Below are 19,875 nucleotides of genomic sequence, written 5' to 3' on the forward strand. Positions count from 1 at the left end.
AACAAATATTTCCAAACATTCAGTATCGGAAATAAGCACCGACACTACACTATATAATATATTTTTCAACTTTTTTCTGGTTTTTAAAATTCTCAAAAATCATGTCTTAAATAAAATTAGGATAGAGACGCATAAATGAATCATATAATTTTTTATGGAAATTATTTTAATATTTATCGTTTTAAGATATAATAATAAAGTTTGAATTCGAGCGTAAGGTATGCGTAATTGTAACATCTGTCCAATTAAAGAAAGAAAAATACCTAACGGAATTATTAATTTATTAGATCCAAGTGGCAGCCGACTGTGGAGGATGGGTCCAAAACTAATCAAGCGCCTGCCCAAAAATGATTGGATCAACATGGCACCCCATCAGCAGAGGCTACCGACGCATGATCCTCGCAGTTCATACTCAAAAGGTCAGAGGGCTTTACAACAAGAAACGCGCCCTGCTGTCTCCGTCCCTCTTCGATACATCCGGCGATCGCGCGCTCGCGCATACACAAACGCAGAAAGAAGGCAAGGTTTTTAATCCATTAATGGGGAAAAAGGGCTTCATAAGAATGAAAACGGATCGAGTAGACGCGAGTGAGCTGATAAGGTCTGATCTGAAACAGCTTGGATACACCGCCAAAAAGTTCGCTACCGATGCCATCAAGCTCGGCAGCCTAGGCTTCGGCACCACCTTCCTCGAATGGGTTGCTTCTTTCTCTGCAATGTATCTCTCTCTCTCTCTCTCTCTCTCTCTCTCTCTCTGCCTTCGTGAATATGTTCTGTAAGCAAGCATGCTACTTGCTTTATTTGGATCTTCATGTGTATTATATATGAGATATTCTTTTTGGCAAGTGCGCCGCCTGCTTGTGCCATTTCGATCTATGGTTGATTCAGTATACAATTGTTTTAATTGTTGGCTTGATTTTAATTAGTTTACGGTTCATTTTATGGTTTACTGTCACTTATTTATGAGATGTATTGAACGGATCATTCATTTAATATATTAGTTAATAACATAATACAAATAATTTAATTTAATTATTCTTATCAGAACAAGTGTAATTTTACATGGTATAAGAGGTTCTGGATTCGAACCTTCACTCAACACTATATTACATTTAATTAAATATTCTACATGTTGGATCCACTCTTTAAAGGGAAGTCTAGACCTTCTGGTCCAAATATGAGGGGGAGTATTAAAAATATAATACAAATTATTTAATCTACCTTGCTTAAATGTTTGGGAGTTGCAACTTATTTTATGGAATTCGAACATGCTGGCTTTAAATTACTGTTATAGTTTAACGAGGGTGTGCCCCTGTTGAATTCTGAAGCTAACGGGATTTAAATTTGGGGATTCTTACTTGGATTCCTAAAGAATCTCCCTGTTCTTCACTCTACTTCCCTTTTAGCAGCTCAAATGGTTTTGTTTTTTCTTCTGGGCTTAAATCTGATTGGGCACCTTCTCTTCGTTATAGTTCTTCTGCAGGTTTTGCCGAATCAGTACCGTTTCATACATTCTATGTTCCAAGATTCAAGAATTTAATTAACCATGTTCATTTTTCCCTGTTTTTATTCCACTTTTGATTAATCAAGAGCAATTAATGTTTGTCATCGTTATAGGAGGCCTAACACGTTCTATTGCCTGCCATGGCGTTCAATGTTGCTAGAAAAATAAACTTTCTGTCCTTTGAGGTTGAATATTTGTTACAAACGTAGTCTCCACTAGATCACAATTCCGGTTAATGACTGTAAAAAATGTGCAGAAGTTTTGTCGATGGATTTATTGTCGAACTTTTAGCGTGATAATGATTAACTTTGCAATTGCGGCGCCCTTGATGTAAAGATCTATATTGGTGCATCTTCTGCATAGCTGTTCTATGTACTTGCTTTAATCCTGTTATCAGCCTGTACCATCAACAAGTTTACTGACAAATAATGAAGCCAATGCTGCGAGATCACAGTGAATTACACAATTAGAGAGGACAATCTTGGGTCTGGACCAAGAACAATATTGAGGATGCTATATCATTAACAGGGCCAGACCCTATACATGCCATCACTATATTTTACAAAAACATATAGATTATTCTTTCCATTGAGATTTTCAAATTATATTCTACCTTGGCCATATCATCACCATGATAGAAAATCAAGCTGTAAGATTACTTGTAGTTGAGAAATGAAAAGCTTTTGAAAACAATGAGTTCGATCAAATAGGTATACTAGCCTTGCTCATTCAATGCATGCAAAGCCTTCCTTTGTCCTGCTATATTCCATTATACTTTCCTAGTCTATCGTGTTTTTGTTTCTGTTTTTTTTTTTTCCCTCTTTTGAGTGCTTTTGTTTTTATGTAATAAAGCTGTTATATAGTACATACTTTGTTTGTCATTACTTTTTCTGGTCTGAGAATTCTGCATGGACTGATTGATTAATTTCATGAGCATCACTGCAGTTACTTGTTGATTCTGGATCGAACAAATTGGAAAACAAACATCCTTACATCTCTGCTAATCCCGTACATCTTTTTGAGTCTTCCTTCACTGCTGTTCAACATCTTCAGGTGATTAATCGTGCTATGGTAGCTTCTTCTTTTTGTATTTTTTTCTCATTGACCTCAAACTTAATGGTACTTATGTGCCACAAAATTGTATGGTGCTTGTCTGCTTGATGCAGGGGAGAGATTGGTAAATGGATTGCTTTCATTGCTGTTGTGTTGCGCCTTTTCTTCCCACGCCGTTGCCCAGGTATAATATAAGCTTTAGTCACAGTGTTGATTGATCACATAATCACATTCATGTAATTTTGCTAAATAAATAGTAAAATATATGTAGATATTGTTTGGGGTTTGCAGACTGAAAACCTAACCTGCAAACTTTTCATTTATAAATTGCAATATAGAACGAATTAGAGGTCACTTTCAATTTTCCCTGTTGTGCACATTAGTTCATTCACACATCATTTACAATGGGTCAATCTGCAATCACTGCTTGCAAGACTCTTCTGCTGATTGCTATGATATGCAACCGAATAATTAATCAGTGCAGTCTAATGTTTTTTTGGCAACTGCAGATTGGCTGGAACTGCCAGGGGCTTTGATTCTTTTGATCGTCGTGGCTCCAAGTTTAATTGCAGACACCATAAGGGACGACTGGATTGGGGTGGTGATATGTCTTGCAATAGCATGTTATTTGCTGCAAGAACACATCCGCGCATCGGGTGGTTTCAGAAATTCTTTCACAAAAGCCCATGGCATCTCAAACACGGTGGGGATAATCCTTCTGTTGGTCTATCCGGTCTGGGCACTTGTACTTGACTTCATATAAGGCGCACTCTTGGCAGCATATTTTGTGAACCATCTTCTTTGTATCATTTGTTCTCGAAGATCAAAAAACTCATTTCATTTGCATTGATATGTGGCTCAGATATTTGAATAGAAACTGTGTGTTTCATTCTGTTTGAATGTATAAAAGGCTGGCATAATTTTTATGTTCTTTCATCCTCATTGGGCGACATGCTTGAATTCCTACAGGTGCACTTGCGGTAGTAGCACCCTTATTACCATTCTAAAATTTAAGTATTTTGGGAATAGGTATTTATTTAAAATAAACATGGGATATTTTGATTGTAAAACTAATTATTATTATTTGGAAAATATTCTAGTCACAAATGAATTATTTAAAAATAATTTCACAAACTAGTGTGGTTTGATTTTGTTCATCAGATTATAAAGTTATTTTTATTATAAAATAGATATAACTGATAGAATGAACACACATCAATTTGTAAGATTACTTTTATATAATTTATTTGTGGATGTAGCAGTACTCTTATTATTTACTCATCCAGTAGACCAAAATTCACACATCACAAGGTGCCATAGGTCCTTTGAATATTGACAAGATAAGAAAAATCCATCTTTTTCAAAGCCAATTTACATTCGATTACACTATGAACAACAACCGAATCCCCATGTAGAAGCATACCCTAATCAAATTACCTCCTTGTTTACATGCATAATGGCGAAGAAATGAAGTTGGTGATCAGGGTCTAATAAATTTCATTGGGCCTTTCAAGTTTCAAGCAGAGAACAAAATTGTACGCCGAGAGAGGGGAGAAAGAGGAGCCTGTTGGGCCTAATTACGCAGGGCCCATTTGGAGAATGCTGTACGGTGTATCGTCTTGTGGCAAACTTCGTTAACCCCATGGACCACACACGTGTATAGTAAACGTTAACCTAGCCGCAAGGGCGAGTAATTTCATTTTCATTTTCCCCCAAACCCTCTAAAAACCCCCGAAATAAAAATCAAAGTCTGAGCAGTATCATAGGTGGAGAAACAATATCTAGGGTTTTAGCTTTTGTGAACTTTCTGATTTTCGAGCGAGAAATACAGAGATAAATCATGTTTCCTGGAATGTTTATGCGGAAGCCGGACAAGGCGGCGGCTCTGAAGCAGCTTCGGAGCCACGTGGCGATGTTCGGGGCTTGGGTTGCCGTGATCCGAGTCGCCCCCTATATTCTTCACTACCTCGCCGGTGAGAAAGAGGAACTCAAGCTCGAGCTCTAGATCCGCTTCCTCTCCCAATTGTCTTATCGCTAGGTAATTAGTGATTTTTTTAATCTTATCTATATTTATTTGTCTTTTTTAGTTCTGGTGGGAAATTCGTGGTCGTTGTTCTAATATCATGACTTTTAGATCATAATGGGAAATGTTTATTCTCTCTCTGGTTACAATTAAGAAGTTTATCAGTTTTACGTGAGTCCTTGTTCTTCCTTCTTTTTCCCTATCTAAATCCTGACGTGTGTGGTAATTACAAGATTTTTGTGCAAATAAAGGTTTGACTATTGGGGTATATACATGTTATTGATCAATTTCAACAAAAAAATAGCATTGCTTTTTGTTTTGTTTTTAATGCAAGGAACGCAAATCGATTGCTTGATTTCATAGGGGCTACGGTGTTTTGAGCTGTATGAATATACACAAGTTTACAAAAGAAGATCATGCCTTGATTCATCACATAATCGAATATGAATTATGTGGTTGGTTTGTTAAAAATGCATTTTTTTCTGGAGGCCTAACAAAAAGAATACGAGGAATGTAAAAGTTTTATTAGAAAGTCTCCATGTCAATATTGGATTTGGCTTGCTAGACAGCCTTCCCTTGACATATAAGAAAGAAGCTATTCTGCACATCATATGAAAGGGCAGTTTGTGTTTCTCAGGTTGATGATTTGCAAGTCTATTTAGCAAGATTGACTTCTCCCTTTTTTTTTTTATAGATAAAAGAAAATCTTATTAATGTGTAAGGTTGAAAGATAGGCATAGCCCAAGTATACACTAGTCAAGAGCTCGATCCAATGTGTACTGTTATGAAATCTATTTACTTCTAAACTTACCTTTGAAGTCGCCTCTTCTCTTATCTCTTCTTTTGAACCTTCCAAAGCTTCTCATTGCTCAAGTTTATGATTTTCAAACTAATGGGAGGGCATTGTGAAGACGGGGAATCAAGGGGTTGGGGTTAGGTATTCAGGTAGAGTTTTAGTTCTACGGGAAACAAGGGGTTGGGGTAGGGTCTGGTGTATTTTGGGTTGTTTTTCCACGGGCTTTTTGGGTCATTTTGGGCAAGGTGTTTTCTTGTATAAATTCAGTATATTTGGTTCCTCCTTTTGATATATATAATTTTTTACTTATCAAAAAAAAAGTTTATGATTTTCAAACTACTGCATGGTTCACCCTTCTAGGGAAAAACTGACATATCTGAATGCCTATCTTGTTATTACTTATATATATATATATACTAGCGGTTGGGCAATGTGCGAAGCACATTTGCCCGGTTGAATGAAAAATAAGTTATTTTGTAAAATATAAACATGTTTTGTGTTAAAAAAAAAAAAACATAATCATAAGCAAAATATTTTTTTATCTAGTGATTGATGAAGTATTTTTTTAATGATGTTGTAAATTTTTTATTTTTTTAAAAATGTTTATGATGATTAAAAAAATACATGAAAAAAAAGAATAGAAAAATAAAAAAATGAAATACACATTCAGGACATATTTTCGGATTACTTTTTCGTTAGTTATAGCAGTTCTCTTTAGTTAATTACGAATATTATCATATTTAAACTATGTTAAAACTCTAATTATTTATATAGTTATACTTTTTTTTAAATATTTAACAAAATTTCATCATTTATTTAATGATGAAATATTAGTATTTTATAAATTAAATTTGATAATTTATTTATGATATGATATTTATATGTTAATTATCTATTTTAAATTAATTTAAATCAGTATTTAAATTTTTACTATTTAATCAAATTTGGAGAGTTATGGTGAAGGGTTAGATTTAAATTCTAAAAAATTTCATTTTTGTCTCGCTTTCTCTTTTTCCCTCTCTCACATTTTTTTTTTTTAACCTAGTGATTAAGGAATTGTTTTTTAATGATGTTGTGAATTTTTTATTTTTTTTTTAAAAATGTTTATGATGATTAAAAAAATACATGAAAAAAAAATAAAAATAAAAAAGTGAAATACACATTTAAGACATATTTTCGGACTACTTTTTAGGTAGCAGTTCTCTTGTAATAATTTTTGTAATATTTTGTGGTGATTTTGTAAAGAGGATTGCTGTGAGGATGTAGAGATGGACGAAGAAGGGAAGCATAAAATAAGAATACTGTTTATCATTGTTCATTACTGTTTATCTTACTATTAATCAGACGATACACACTTTTAAATATAAGGAGATATAAAGATCTGAACGCCTATCTATATGAAGGTTATAATATAGCTTTTGTTTCTCATTTTGATTCTTGAATTTCCTATCTCAAATAAGTGGTCCTAAGCTTGTTCAGAGGTGAGTTGTGGTCGGTTGATGCCTGATTTACAATTGATAGTTGCTGATCACATACGGGAGTCATGGCTTTCTTGAAGAATGGCCATTAACTAAATAGTTTGGGTGAGATGTGGGAAGTTATTTGGTTGTGATGGTCTCAATCTTTAGCTGAGGTACACCATCTCGCCGGTTATTAGTCCACTGAAACTTAGTCCTGGTTTGGATAGTAAAGTCCTCCTAACTCATCACATCCCATCCCATCTCAATATCCAAACACCGCAAACACTTCCAATTTCAAATCTTCAATTTTTTTATCTAATCATTACCTAATCATTACAACTTTTTCAAACTTCCAAGCAAAATACAGAAAAATGTAATAAGATCCAAACCACATGGTCTATACTCTAAAAAGACTAGTCAGTGATGCAATTGGAGTCCAATTGAAACCTTATAAAGAGCAAGAACTTCTTATTCCTAAGCAATGTGGAATCTCATGCACCACCTATCCTAATCCTTATCATATGGGGGGCATCACAATCTCCCCTCCTTAAATTCTCGACTTTCTCATCGGGTCAGTCCATCGTAGGTGACACGGCTCAAATCCCCACATTTCTGGTTGGGATAGACTCTGATACCATTTGTAACGCCCTAATGAAATACTCAAACCACATGACTTAGGACAGGTTTGGGGGGTGGGATGAGACACAAAATTCTCATATCATCTTATCATTATACATTTTTCAAATCTTCATACAAAATATAATAAACAATTCAATTTTTTCAAATTCCAATTCAACTTTTTCAAATCTCAATACAATAATAATACTAAAACATAATATTTTAAATACTAAAATAAAACACAAAATTCTCATCTCACCTCTCAAACCTACCCTTATACTCCAAAAAGACTAATCAATGATACAATTGGAGCTCCATTGGAACCTTATAAAGAGCAAGAACTTCTCATTCCCAAGCAATTCAACTATTATATGGGGGTATCACAAAAACTTCCCAAGCAATTCAATTCAACTATTGGAACCTTATAAAGAGCAAAAGCTTCTCACACACCATCTATCTTTATCCTTATCATATGGGTGTATCACAAAAAACAATTCAACTTCTTCAAATTTCAAAACAAAAAAGATATTAAAAAATTAAATTTTAATAATAATTTAACTTGATAATATTTTTATTCAATTTTTTTTCTTTTTTTCCCAAAACTCTATAAAATATATAAACTTAAACCATTTCATTATTATTCACAAAACATTTCACTACTATTCATAGATAATCTCATTTGATCTCACTATCCAAACCAGACCTTAATTAACCATGGCTAACTAAGTTTTCAGAGCTTTTGCTAACCCCAAGGGGTTGGCCCAAGTGGTGAAAGTCTTGGTCTTGGGATATCACTTCCCTCAAGGTCCAAGGTTCAACATCTCATGGGTGCAAACAATCCTTTGGGGCCACACTCCCCAATGAAAAGTCAGTGATTTAACTAGTTTCGTGTAGAAAAATTTTTGATAGTGCGGTGAACGGGACCGGAATTTACTCTGTAGGGATTGGTCTGAAGGGCCTTGCCTTGGAGAGATTTCCCGACATTAAAAAAAAAAAAAAAAAAAGTTTACAGAGCTTGTGCGATAAGATGGAGCTTGAAAAACATATGTAATTAAGCTACTTCGACATTTGATATTTTGTTTCTATCACCTGTAAATCACATTTTTTGTCACTTATTAAAAAATCACATTTTTTGTCTAATTTATCAGCAGTTGGTCATTTAATATTTTTCCGCTCCTTTTCTGGTTTGCAGTGTGTTTGAAGGAGAGGAATAGGCTTGGGATGGAAAGCAATTTGTGAGCTACTATCTTGTTTTCGTTTCTTCTATCTTTTTATCCGGGAATACTGTGAGGCCAGCGTGTCCTCCCATTAGATCATGTCTTTAGGCCTATCTATCTATCATTTAAGGCTAAAACTCGGTTCATGTTATTTGAGGGATAATATTTCATCGGATGTACTTATTATTCGGTTGTCGCAGCATATTAAATTGGACTTGCCAAAAGGTATGCTATACTGTACTGTTTAATCAATGCTTAAAACAGGCTTCCGCCCCACCTGGGGCCAGCTATTTAGCTTCCTTCTATTTGTTCTGATCTGTTCTTTTCATTTTCCATCCAATCGAGATAACACCAGAACTATTTTCTCTCATCAAATCTGTAGAAGCAGAAATTGTGGGGGCATTTCTTTGAATTATTTCACTTAACAGTTCAATGCGCGTGACATTTGTGATATCCATGGTAGATTGTTGTTTTTCATGGTATATCCATGTGGATTTTTCTTTTCTTTATTGGGTGAAATAATAAAAGGCTATGATTGTAGAATAAATAAAATTCATTATCTATAGATAATAACGGAAGAATTCATAATCTCAGAGGAGGGTCCCAAAATCTATTATCGGAGTCTTTGAGAGTTGACACGTGGGACCATTTAAAAGGATTGGCCTATGGTTGTCTGTTTCTTCTGGTCAATTATACATTAATTTGACTGAGATTATGCTTGTTCATGTATTAACCATTAAAAAGAGCGTTTGGCATTAATAATGCCGGTCCCTGCCGGCACCATACCCATGATGCTCCCATTTCATACCAATCGTCAAATAGAAAATTAATAGAAATAAAGGAACGGGTAAAATATTCCCAAAGTTTGATTCAAAGAAATTGTTATCAAGGTATATTCTATTCTTTATTCTTCCTTTTGTCATCGATAGTCATGATTCATTTTAAGTGGTCCTATATGTCATTTATTTAAATAACTAATACTTAAAATATATCAGCATATGAGATATTATATGAGATGTAATGATATAATTTAGTTTTGTGTAATCAAACCGGCTCTTAAAATATGTCATATATATTAAGTGTAATGGGTAATGACGAAATCTAGGACGTAAAATGATATTTTTCATATTTTCTTAAGCATCTTAATTGTTATTATAACATCAGTGTACAATTATAGAAAATCCATTCAGTCTAATACATGTCATACACACAACTTGATCCGACCTTTATCTCTCTGTATGCCTTTTTATTTGGTCGGTTATTACAATTTCACAGGCCAAGGTGATGATGTCTTTGTTAGTCCATGGGGATAAAAGTAGATTGATTGCCTGATAGGTAGGTGGAATTAGATAATAAGTAAATAGATGGGTGCAAAAATAAAACTGCGTTCACCCCAGCATAATTGAAGGATCTACAATGGCACAATTACAGTACCCAAGATTGCAAACTGAATTTCATAAAGCCAAGTCATTCCTGAATCCAAGCCGCACAACCAGACTTTACGCACTTGGAACGTGCCACCCACTTTCATAGAAAGAGTCAAATCTGACATGATCGAAGCATCATCGTTATTCAATCAGCATAGACACCAAGCTTTTTATTCGAGTCGATACTCCCACTGGAAGACTTTGCTGGAAAACTGCTATTAAGTGTGCGTCGGTAAGAGAGAAAAGGTCTTTTTGTCGCCCTGCAGTAAAGCAGACGTTTTCTCACACCTTCCACATTTTTTCTTTCTGCTTTCTTGGCAATTCTCATAGTAACACTGAGGAGAAAGAGAGAGTAAAGGCCAAGCATGTTGTGCATATCTTGGGAATTGTGGGATCAGATTCATCATTGATCATATACTGGTTATCATCAAAGTCCACTTTGAAACCGAGTGACAAGCATGGGGCGGCTATGGTTGAGAGTTGAAAGAGGGTGGTGATGAGCCTGTACAAGGGAAGAGGCAAAATCAGATATAGGCCATGGATGAGGTACCTGGCTCACTGGGGACCAGCGCCAGCTTCTCTTTGAGATTGGGCCAGACCCTCTTTGCCTCTGCGTCTCTTCTTTTCATGTCTTTGGGTGTTGATTTCTACAGCTACACTGCTTTCTGGTATTTCTTCATTTTCTTCTCTTTTGCTTCTTTGATAGGTGCCTCTTTATTTATGTTATGTTTTTCTGTCCTATTTTCATCTCATTCTGCACTACCCATGCTTTTTTTATTTTCTTCGTTTCACATTTCAATTCAAAAACGATGAACAATATTCCTTAGATTTATGGCGTTGCTGAATTTTAATTTCAAACTTCAACAGATGAGTACTACTGATAATAAAATCATAATCCAAAAGCGTACGAGACTTCATCTTCTTCTTTCTCATCCTAGTTTTAAGATTGATCAATCTTACCCAAAATTTTAAGCAACTTTCTACATGAGATTTTTAATGTTTTGCAATTATCTGGGCACAAGTCCATATCCAGGTCTTACTACTACTTAAATTAGGGCTCTGGTAAGTTCAACATTCATAGTGGTCTTGATCAACCCTACGACCATTGCGAAAAGACATGGTTTTTCCACCAGAGGTTTGGAACCCTTAGGCAGGAAGATCTTTATATGGATTGGTTCTTCTTGCATCCTCTCACTTTTAAGAAAATTCTAATGACCTCTAAATTGGACTTACTTGGATTATGCTTTCATTCGCTTCTGTTGGATCCTTTTGTGAGCACCCACTGTTGGCATAGCCTTTTTACATTTGAAAACCAACCTTGTTGATAAATCTTCCATTGAATTAGATCCTATGGTTGGAGATTATTGCCTCTGGGTTTTCTAGATTCAATGTCTTCCATCTCCTTCCTTGCTCTTCAAACATAATTGATTAAATTGTTCAGTTTTTTTCCTGATTACATCGTCCTATAGTTCAATTCTCAGTCTCTGCTTCTAGTTTCATGTTTTCAGTCCCATTATCATAAATCTAGAAGACAAATGGGTGAAATAATCTTGAATGGCCTAGCCTTTTAACCTTTTTTGTCCAAACAAAGAGCAGGTCTAAAAACTAAGAAAAGTAATTTATAAATTACAGGCACTTGACAATCTGTTATGCATTTTCAAAACTAGCCGACAATAAAATGACAGGGAGGCAGATAGCAGTATATTTCCCAGCTCCGAATGATGACCAAGAACGTGGGCAAACAGTGCACACCAGGAATGCAACTCTGTTATTGAACATTCCTGGACGGATCAATCTATAGGCAGCATACTTCACACATTTTGGGGCAGTTTAACTACCAATTTCTTGCTGTTTCTTCCGTGATTTTAATCTTCTGAATATACAAATGTTACAGCTACCTGGTGACAATAATGAGTTTGGTTATACCTTGGAGTTTGACTCTGGCCCTGGTGGATGGCTACTCTGTTCTGGTTAAATGCCCCGTTCGGCAACCAGGAATACTGCTGATCATTGTCTTCGGAGATTGGGTACATAGCATTCGAGTTACTTGCAATGACATAATATAGTTACCGGCAACTATTTGTTACTAATTCAGTCTGTTTCATAATAGGTGTTATCCATTCTCACACTGGCTGCAGCTTGCTCAACAGTTAGTGTTGTGGACCTTCTGCTCCACTTTAATGGGTCATATTGCCCTCCCAAGTTATGCAGCAGATATCAGATATCAGCTGCCATGGCTTTCTTGTCATGGTTTATGTCTTTGGCTTCAGCTCTATTCAATCTATGGTTACTCCCCTCCTTGTGATTTTATGGCCAGAACCTATATTCTCGTGATTATTTTAACACATACTCGTGTACATAAATAGCCTTGAATCTTAACAGATGAAGGTTTTTCAATTACAGAGTTGCAAATCTTTCTTCATCCCCCCACCCCCGGGGTAAATTGCTGAGCGAGGTCACCAAATCAAGTATTCTATGATTCTATCCTCAAAAACAATTTTCATCCAGTAAGCACTTGTGTAATTCATGACGGCTCTCTGGAAAAGATACAGTTGTCCACGAAGGGAATCTAACAAGATATCAACAGCTTGTACAGTATGTTCGACAGAATGCCACATCCACACACTGTTGAGTCTATCACAACACTTGCCTACCCGTAACATCCACACATGCAAACACCACTCAATTTACTTTGTTTATGTATCAGGGTCACCATATTAGATGACATTTTCAAGAGAAAACTATCTGATTTTTGCCCCCAAAAATAGGTTTAATTATTAAAAATAAAATAAAATAAATTATTACACTTTTTCACCCATATGCTATCACTCACAACTTTCCTATCCATGAATTACAAAAAATTTCATCTTGTATCTAAAATTACTTATATTTTTCAATTTACTCCATTCGGAGTGTAATTTTTTAAAAAAGAAATCTAGCATAATATGCTACAACCTTCCCATCCTAATTAGGGAAATTGCAATGAATGTTCCACTTTGGAATTTGGCCAGGCTTCAACAAACTAACACCATCGAAGATTCAAATCTCTTTCTCATGCATCTGCATTTCCAACATTTCCTTCCTCAACACTTCTGCCATACCCTCATTCCCTGATTTAATATACCCGTAAGTAAAAGCACCATATACCTCCAAATTCGGTTGAAACCCTTTACCCACCATCTCCGCCTGAAGCTTGAATGCTTCCTCCATCTTCCCATCCTCGCACAACCCCTTTATCAAAGTCTCATAACTCTTCCCCTTTGCCACCAAACCAAAATGCTCCACTCCATCCCTCAGAATCTCCAAAGCCTCATCAACCCTTCCATTAACACAAAGTCCTCCAATCATCACATCAAGCGTTGAAGCCTCAGGCCTAAAACCCTTTCTACACATATCCTCATAGACAAGCAGTGCTGAATCGACATCCCCAACACTACAATACCCATTGACAAGATGCTCATAAGTTGCACAGCTACTATCCACCCCATTCAATCCCATCTCTTTAAAAATCTCCTCAGCTTTCTCAATCTCTCCAATCTTGCAAAACCCACCAATCATAGTATTATAACCGACAACATCAGCCTCCACTTCCTTAACTTTCATCTCCTCCCACAACTCCTCAGCCTTTCCCATCCTCCCTTCGTCGCAATAGGCTGCGATCAAAAGGCCATAACTATAACCATTTGGAACACAGTCATATCTCGCCATTTCGTTCCAAATCATCTCCACCATCTCAATCAAACCATCCTGATAAAAACCCACCATTAACGCATTAAAAGTATGAACATTTGGCCTAACTCTAAAAGTCCTTTTCGCCTTTACCTCATTTTCTTCGCCCCCTAACCCAAAAACCTCCCTATAAACCTCGTACCCGGCGTTTCCTCCTCGACACCTCGAGACCCGCGAAATCAAGAAATTCAAGGTAATAACTTTCGGGTTTATCCCACGAGACCTTAACATCCTCACAATCTCAGTGGCCGGGTCGATCTTTTTCGTCTCCAAACAAGCTTGAACCAACAAATCGAACACAAACGGAGCAGACCCACACGATGTATATGTCTTAACAAGGCTCTCAAACACCTTCAGTGGATTCGGTACCAGGTTATCTTCTGCGGACAGACGAATGGCGGTCCGAATGAGGGCTTGGGCTCGCGATTTGAGGCGGCCCCGGGCAAGGATGTGGATGATGGTGGAATAGGTGAGGAGATTGTGGTTGCAGAGGGACTTGTGCTGGGTCCAGAGGAAGAAGCGGAGGGCAAGGTGGGGATTGTTCTTGAGGAGGAGCGTTATTTGGGAAAAGTCATTTGGATGGAAGCCGTCGGGGTAGAGAGAGTAGAGGTGGCTCCACCGGGACTTCGAGCGCTGCTGGGTGAGAATCGAAACAACGGTTTCTATTAGAGATTTGGACTGATCGGAGGGTAATGAGGGGGAGGACGAGGAGCCGAAGGAGAGGGATTTGTGTTTGGGGGTTAAGAAGAGAATGCGTTTCAGTACTGAAATGGCCATCGAAAACACGGTTGAGAGAGAGAGACCAACGACATGTAGCATTTACCTTTTGCACTGGTGAGAGAAGTAAGAAAAGGAGACTTGGTGAGTTGGGCCTAAGACATTTCAATGTACAACAATTAAAAAGCCCAACTCAAACTCTCGACTTTGGGGAGTGTCATTGTGCAGCTGCAACCATTTTGCCATGAGGGGCAGCAATTGGGCTAGAAGTTGACAGATCGATTCTCCACTTCATTGCTTTTTTCCTATGCTGTCGTTGTCGTTATTTCATGTCTCTTCCTTTGCTTCTCAAGATCTTTATCTCAAGACATGAAAATAGCACATCGCTCTCTGCCCTCTGGTTTTGTGGCACAGCCTCTGTTGACAAAGAGATTATGTCATACTAATAGTTTGTGATGATTCATCATGTCTCGTGGGCTTGAAACTTGATGTTAATCAATGAAAAGTTGGAGATAATTACTTGTGTGTTTATCCAACATGAGTGTCGGATGTCTCCTAAATTCTCACCCCTTGTTCTGCCTTTTGCATAAATCTCCCCCATTAACTTCTACAATGCATAATCTATTCATGATTGTGATTACGACAGACAGGACATTGCCATTTTAGCTGTATTAATCTTATTGTTTTTGGTTTTTCTTTCTCTGAAAAATCTTTTAAAGAAGTAGTAAAATCTATTCATTGTTTTTTTTAAAGTATTTTTTTAACATAAATATTTAATCATTAAAAAAAATTAAAAAAATATATAACTTCACTAATAGTCACTTCTTCAACCATTAAATAATAAAAAAATAAAAGTAATAAATAGGTAGTAGGAAGTAATAAGCCATAACTTTACTACCGGTTTCTTACAACCATTTTACTATTCTATAGTGTATTTGATATTTTTATTTTTTATTATTTTCTTTTAAGTACTTTTTTAATATCCTTAATTATTAAGAAGAAATTAAAAATATATATATAATTTTACTAATAGTTATTTTCTTAACTATTAAATAAATAAATAAATAAATAGTAAAAAAATAGTAAATCTATCGTTATCCTTACTTTATTAGAATTACACTTTAGGTTGTTGAGAGTCTTTGGTTGAAGACAAAGAACATTAAACAACTACACAAACATGGGAGAAAAAGAAATTTCAAGGGAGAAGAGGGAATTGAGTCAGGATGAAGCGCAACTAATGAGAATCGTATTCATTTTTTTTTTTGGCTTTAACACACTTGCAAGTACAACATTGCTTCCAACGTCTTGGAGAATACCTCAGTAATCAATAGCCCTTATGGAATATTCCGAATGTTTCTTTGTACGAAAAAGAAAACAAAAGAGAAAAAGAGGCAACAAAATTAAAGACCCTGACGTTAATATATGGTCACCCAGAATGATTTGATTCCTGCAATCTTCTTCCTCCTTCAATTTTGAGTACTACGTACGGACTATTGACTGAAGCGCGCCCATACATATATATATATATAAAATAAAGTCTAATTAAAAATGAATTAAAGCAAAATAATCAGTGTTTTGTACTCTAAGATGAGTTTAGATTCTAAATTCATCTCAACTTATCATTATAATTTTTTTAAATTTTAACATAAAATATAATAAATAATTCAACTTTTTCAAATCCTAAAATAATAATAATATTAAATAATAATATTCTAATAATATTTTATTATCTCAACTCAACTCAATTCACTTCAACATCCAAACACACTCTAACATAATTCTTGCGTACAATCTAATTAAGAGTACTGGTATTGAATTAGTCAAATATCAGTCAAATCTAAATTTTAGTTTTTTTTAATTAAAACTCTTGCATTGGACTAGCTAAAGGTATATTTGTAGAATTTTAAACTATAGTAATTTAGGATCTCTAGTCATATTTGGAGAGTCACTGTAGAAAAAAATATCAATATTTTGTGATTTTTACATCCAACTATCTCTCTATTTTCCTCGCTCGTCTCTCTATCTCTCTCTGCTTTCATCCAGTTTTTCCATCCTGGTACGTTTCACCTCAACTCAAGTATTGTTTCATCCGAACTTTGTTTGTAATTTGATGTTTGCAAAATCGTACAATATATTTTAATATTAATAACCAATTTTAAATATTAAATACAAATGTATTTAGAAAATATTAAATTTTAATATTAATACAAATGTATTTACAAAATATTAGTTTTTTAAAAAATATTATTAAAATATATAATATAATATTACTATTTTCACTTTGAAATGACTAGTTTAATGTGAATTAATTTTAGATGTTGAACTGAATTGAATTCAGTTAAGTTGAGATGATAAAATATTCTTAAAATATTAATTTTTCATATTATTATTATTTTAGAATTTAAAAAAATTAAATTATTTATTATATTTTATGTTAAGATTTAAAAAAATTATAATAATAAGTTGAAATGAATTTTAGTTACAAACGAATTAAATTCTGACTATAACCATATTTTCAAATTCTGGTCAAAATTTGTTCAACAATTCCTGAGGAGTCGTACGTTGATCATCAAATTAAAGAAATATTGCTAGCTAGCTACAACCCCAAAGATATATATATATATATATTTATATATTTATATAATCCATATATGACGGACTCATGCTTTATCTCCTTTATTTTTGGTTATAAGTATCTTCTTTGTCACTTTGGGTGGACGAAATGCTGCTGGCTTGGTCATAAACAAGTGGGGTCCTCATTATGGGTCCTACCCAAAAATTTGAAAAAGAAAATGAAAGAAAAAGAAAAAGGAAAGAAAAGAAAAGCGGTACTCGTACTACTGATGGGATTTGTTGCAAGTTAACATACGTGATTGGAGATATATTAATATTTTAAAGGCTTAAAAATATCAATATAATATAATATAAAAATTAGTATTATCCAATTCATCATGTATATTAAAACCAAATATATTATTAATAATATTGAAGAATCAGTTCCAATACGTGTAATATATGGATCATGACATATAGATATGGTAGATAGTATACAAATCGGATAACTTTGTCAACTACGCCAAGCATTTGCATCACACAAACCATTGAAATGTGATCATTTCAAGACCAGGAATTTGTTCCTGATCTTGATCTGCACCCAAATGGCATGGGCTACTGTGTTATATATATATATATATATATATATATATATTCTTCATCATCCTTAGCTAGCTAGATAGCTAACTTCTTGATCGAGCTAGCATGGATGCATGTAAAGGAAATGTTAATTATTAGTTAGGGCCCCATTAATAGTACTATTCCTTAAACATTCGAAGCATTAATATATACTATATTTGTGGACTATATCTCAAGATCAATTATATATATTTAATATTGTTCCATTTTCAACAATCATTCGTTTAGTACTGTTTACTTTATCAAGTTGACTCTAATTACGACATACCTCATGTAAAATCACTACTAATTTTAAAAATTTAAATTAATAAAAAAATATATATTTTATTATTTATTTTATATCTAATTAACAATAGGCGTTATATATGAAATTAAGGATGAATCTTAACCATCTGATCTGCATACATCAAGACTTCATGCCGCATTTGGCCGCATTTATATAATATATATAGTTGGTGTAACCGTACGTTTATATATAATTAGTAGGTTAGGAAACCATAATATTGCATGCATATCATGTAAAGTGAAAATTATTCTTCGATGGGACATGAGTCATGACCCAATATGCTTTCTTTTCCTTCTTGACGTGGAGATGCCCGTGCAGTAGTCCAGCACCATCACAATCAGCTCCCAAAGTATATAATTCCCCGTGATTGCTTCAGCCACAAGCCAAAACATAACCCTGTTGGCATGGGCATCTATCAACACTTTTTCTAGTTAATTTTCACCCCTCTCTCAGCTCAATAACCAAGCACTCCCTTTATATATAGCAGGCCACAATTAGTGTGCTTTTCAACTAACCTGCAGAGACCCCTGCAAAGACAATGAGATACAATGAAATATCCCACTTCAGTCACCCCCAACATACTCTCAAATTTGAGTACACAGAATTCCCATTCAAATGTGATGGCTGCAAGGAGGTGGGCATAGGCTCACGCTATAAATGTTGCATATGCGACTTCGACCTCCACATGCACTGTGCAGTGCCTTCCCCTACTATCTACCACCCTTTCTACACCAAATGCTCGTTCCAGTTCCTCTCGCACCCGCCGGGCAACACCCCCCGCTACTGCAATGCATGCGAAAAGGACGTCAAGGGTTTTGTGTACCACTGCAAGACCTGCGGGTTTGATCTCCACCCATGTTGCGCCAAGCTCCCCATGGTGCTCGATGATGGGGAAGTTAAGCTCTATCTGTATAAGAAAGTATGCGCATCGTGCCACAAGTGTGGGCGGAAAGGGCGGAGCTGGAGCTATAGGTCTACATGCAAGAAGTACAATTTGCATGTGGCATGTGTGAGGGAGATGCTCATGGAAAGTTGGCCGGATATATATGTTGGACGTGGGAAAAGCAGGAACTTGGAGACCAGAATTCCTAGCTTAAAGAATACGCTTCAGACCCATCACCATCGGAGCAAAGGTAAGGTGAAAAAGTGTTGTGAGATGGCTGGGCTGGCGGTGCAGTTTGTTATATCGGCGGTGCTAGGGGACCCGACGACTCTGATTGCCGGAGTTATAGGGTCCATGATGTCTCGAGCATGAATACACACATATATATATATATACGCGTGGCTGAATCGGCATGGTCGTCGGGGTTTCGTGATGTCCGGTGCATGCATGTGTTTGTTGATGTTGAATATATATCGTGAGGAGTGGACAGTACTACTACTGGTCCAAATGCCTAAAATGAATAAATTCTCCATGCAGTGTGATATCCAATTAGTTTATCAAAATGTGTTTGTGAGTAGTACGTACTACTGGTGATTCTGTTTTGATTAATTTATGAATATTAATATGATATTTTCTTGATCAGAAATTCAGGGGCTGTGCATGTTTTCATGTACGTATAACGTAAACATTTTGGACAATTACACAGGCCAGAATTAATCAAATCATCAAGTTAAAATCAATAACTCATCAGCTGGTAGGCATGCAGTATGTAAACCAACAAATCAAGATCAGTTACTATACTTAAGTTGCGTTTGGATAGTGAGATATTTTTAAGAATTTTGTGAATAATAGTGAAAAAATAATAAAAATTTAATAATAAAATATTAAATAATAATAAATAGTAATAAAAAATTGATAAAAAATCAGTGCTTTTCTTCTAATTCCAAGTGAGTCCCATCCGTGCATGCAA

General features: G+C 35.3%; 5 protein-coding genes across 5 annotated transcripts; 4 read left to right on the plus strand and 1 right to left on the minus strand.

The window, feature by feature from the left end:
- The first annotated feature begins 310 nt into the window (after positions 1 to 310).
- On the plus strand, positions 311 to 3,499 carry LOC109010700 (cold-regulated 413 plasma membrane protein 2-like). The gene is made up of 4 exons (XM_018991598.2): positions 311 to 718; positions 2,450 to 2,557; positions 2,671 to 2,741; positions 3,067 to 3,499. Exons 1-4 carry the CDS (start codon positions 348 to 350, stop codon positions 3,318 to 3,320), a joined length of 804 nt encoding a protein of 267 aa, XP_018847143.1. The 5' UTR covers positions 311 to 347; the 3' UTR covers positions 3,321 to 3,499.
- A 737-nt stretch (positions 3,500 to 4,236) lies between these two features.
- Positions 4,237 to 8,970, plus strand: LOC109010701 (mitochondrial import receptor subunit TOM6 homolog). Its single transcript, XM_018991599.2, has 2 exons — positions 4,237 to 4,595; positions 8,647 to 8,970. Exon 1 carries the CDS (start codon positions 4,398 to 4,400, stop codon positions 4,560 to 4,562), a length of 165 nt encoding a protein of 54 aa, XP_018847144.1. The 5' UTR covers positions 4,237 to 4,397; the 3' UTR covers positions 4,563 to 4,595; positions 8,647 to 8,970.
- Positions 8,971 to 10,050: 1,080 nt separating this feature from the next.
- LOC109010704 (CASP-like protein 5C1) lies at positions 10,051 to 12,528 on the plus strand. The gene is made up of 3 exons (XM_018991601.2): positions 10,051 to 10,766; positions 11,993 to 12,125; positions 12,209 to 12,528. Exons 1-3 carry the CDS (start codon positions 10,636 to 10,638, stop codon positions 12,401 to 12,403), a joined length of 459 nt encoding a protein of 152 aa, XP_018847146.1. The 5' UTR covers positions 10,051 to 10,635; the 3' UTR covers positions 12,404 to 12,528.
- Positions 12,529 to 12,914: 386 nt separating this feature from the next.
- LOC109010703 (pentatricopeptide repeat-containing protein At2g15980) lies at positions 12,915 to 15,054 on the minus strand. Its single transcript, XM_018991600.2, has one exon. It carries the CDS (start codon positions 14,644 to 14,646, stop codon positions 13,138 to 13,140), a length of 1,509 nt encoding a protein of 502 aa, XP_018847145.1. The 5' UTR covers positions 14,647 to 15,054; the 3' UTR covers positions 12,915 to 13,137.
- A 3,473-nt stretch (positions 15,055 to 18,527) lies between these two features.
- Positions 18,528 to 19,468, plus strand: LOC109010705. The gene has a single exon (XM_018991602.2). The coding sequence runs from the start codon at positions 18,561 to 18,563 to the stop codon at positions 19,275 to 19,277; it is 717 nt and encodes a 238-aa protein (XP_018847147.1). The 5' UTR covers positions 18,528 to 18,560; the 3' UTR covers positions 19,278 to 19,468.
- The last annotated feature ends 407 nt before the right edge of the window (positions 19,469 to 19,875 follow it).

The sequence above is a fragment of the Juglans regia genome, chromosome 13 (genome assembly GCF_001411555.2).
Source record: "Juglans regia cultivar Chandler chromosome 13, Walnut 2.0, whole genome shotgun sequence".
Taxonomy (NCBI): domain Eukaryota; kingdom Viridiplantae; phylum Streptophyta; class Magnoliopsida; order Fagales; family Juglandaceae; genus Juglans; species Juglans regia.

What these genes read in the sequence shown, in the direction of transcription:
- LOC109010705 (XM_018991602.2), top strand. Translation starts at nt 18,561, where the DNA reads ATGAGATACAATGAAATATCCCACTTCAGTCACCCCCAACATACTCTC.
- LOC109010701 (XM_018991599.2), top strand. Translation starts at nt 4,398, where the DNA reads ATGTTTCCTGGAATGTTTATGCGGAAGCCGGACAAGGCGGCGGCTCTG.
- LOC109010704 (XM_018991601.2), top strand. Translation starts at nt 10,636, where the DNA reads ATGGATGAGGTACCTGGCTCACTGGGGACCAGCGCCAGCTTCTCTTTG. An exon ending in TACAGCTACACTGCTTTCTG is followed by an intron (nt 10,767 to 11,992) that starts GTATTTCTTCAT and finishes CAAATGTTACAG; the next exon opens with CTACCTGGTGACAATAATGA. An exon ending in TCATTGTCTTCGGAGATTGG is followed by an intron (nt 12,126 to 12,208) that starts GTACATAGCATT and finishes GTTTCATAATAG; the next exon opens with GTGTTATCCATTCTCACACT.
- LOC109010703 (XM_018991600.2), bottom strand. Translation starts at nt 14,646, where the DNA reads ATGCTACATGTCGTTGGTCTCTCTCTCTCAACCGTGTTTTCGATGGCC.
- LOC109010700 (XM_018991598.2), top strand. Translation starts at nt 348, where the DNA reads ATGATTGGATCAACATGGCACCCCATCAGCAGAGGCTACCGACGCATG. An exon ending in GTTGCTTCTTTCTCTGCAAT is followed by an intron (nt 719 to 2,449) that starts GTATCTCTCTCT and finishes GCATCACTGCAG; the next exon opens with TTACTTGTTGATTCTGGATC. An exon ending in CTTCCCACGCCGTTGCCCAG is followed by an intron (nt 2,742 to 3,066) that starts GTATAATATAAG and finishes TGGCAACTGCAG; the next exon opens with ATTGGCTGGAACTGCCAGGG.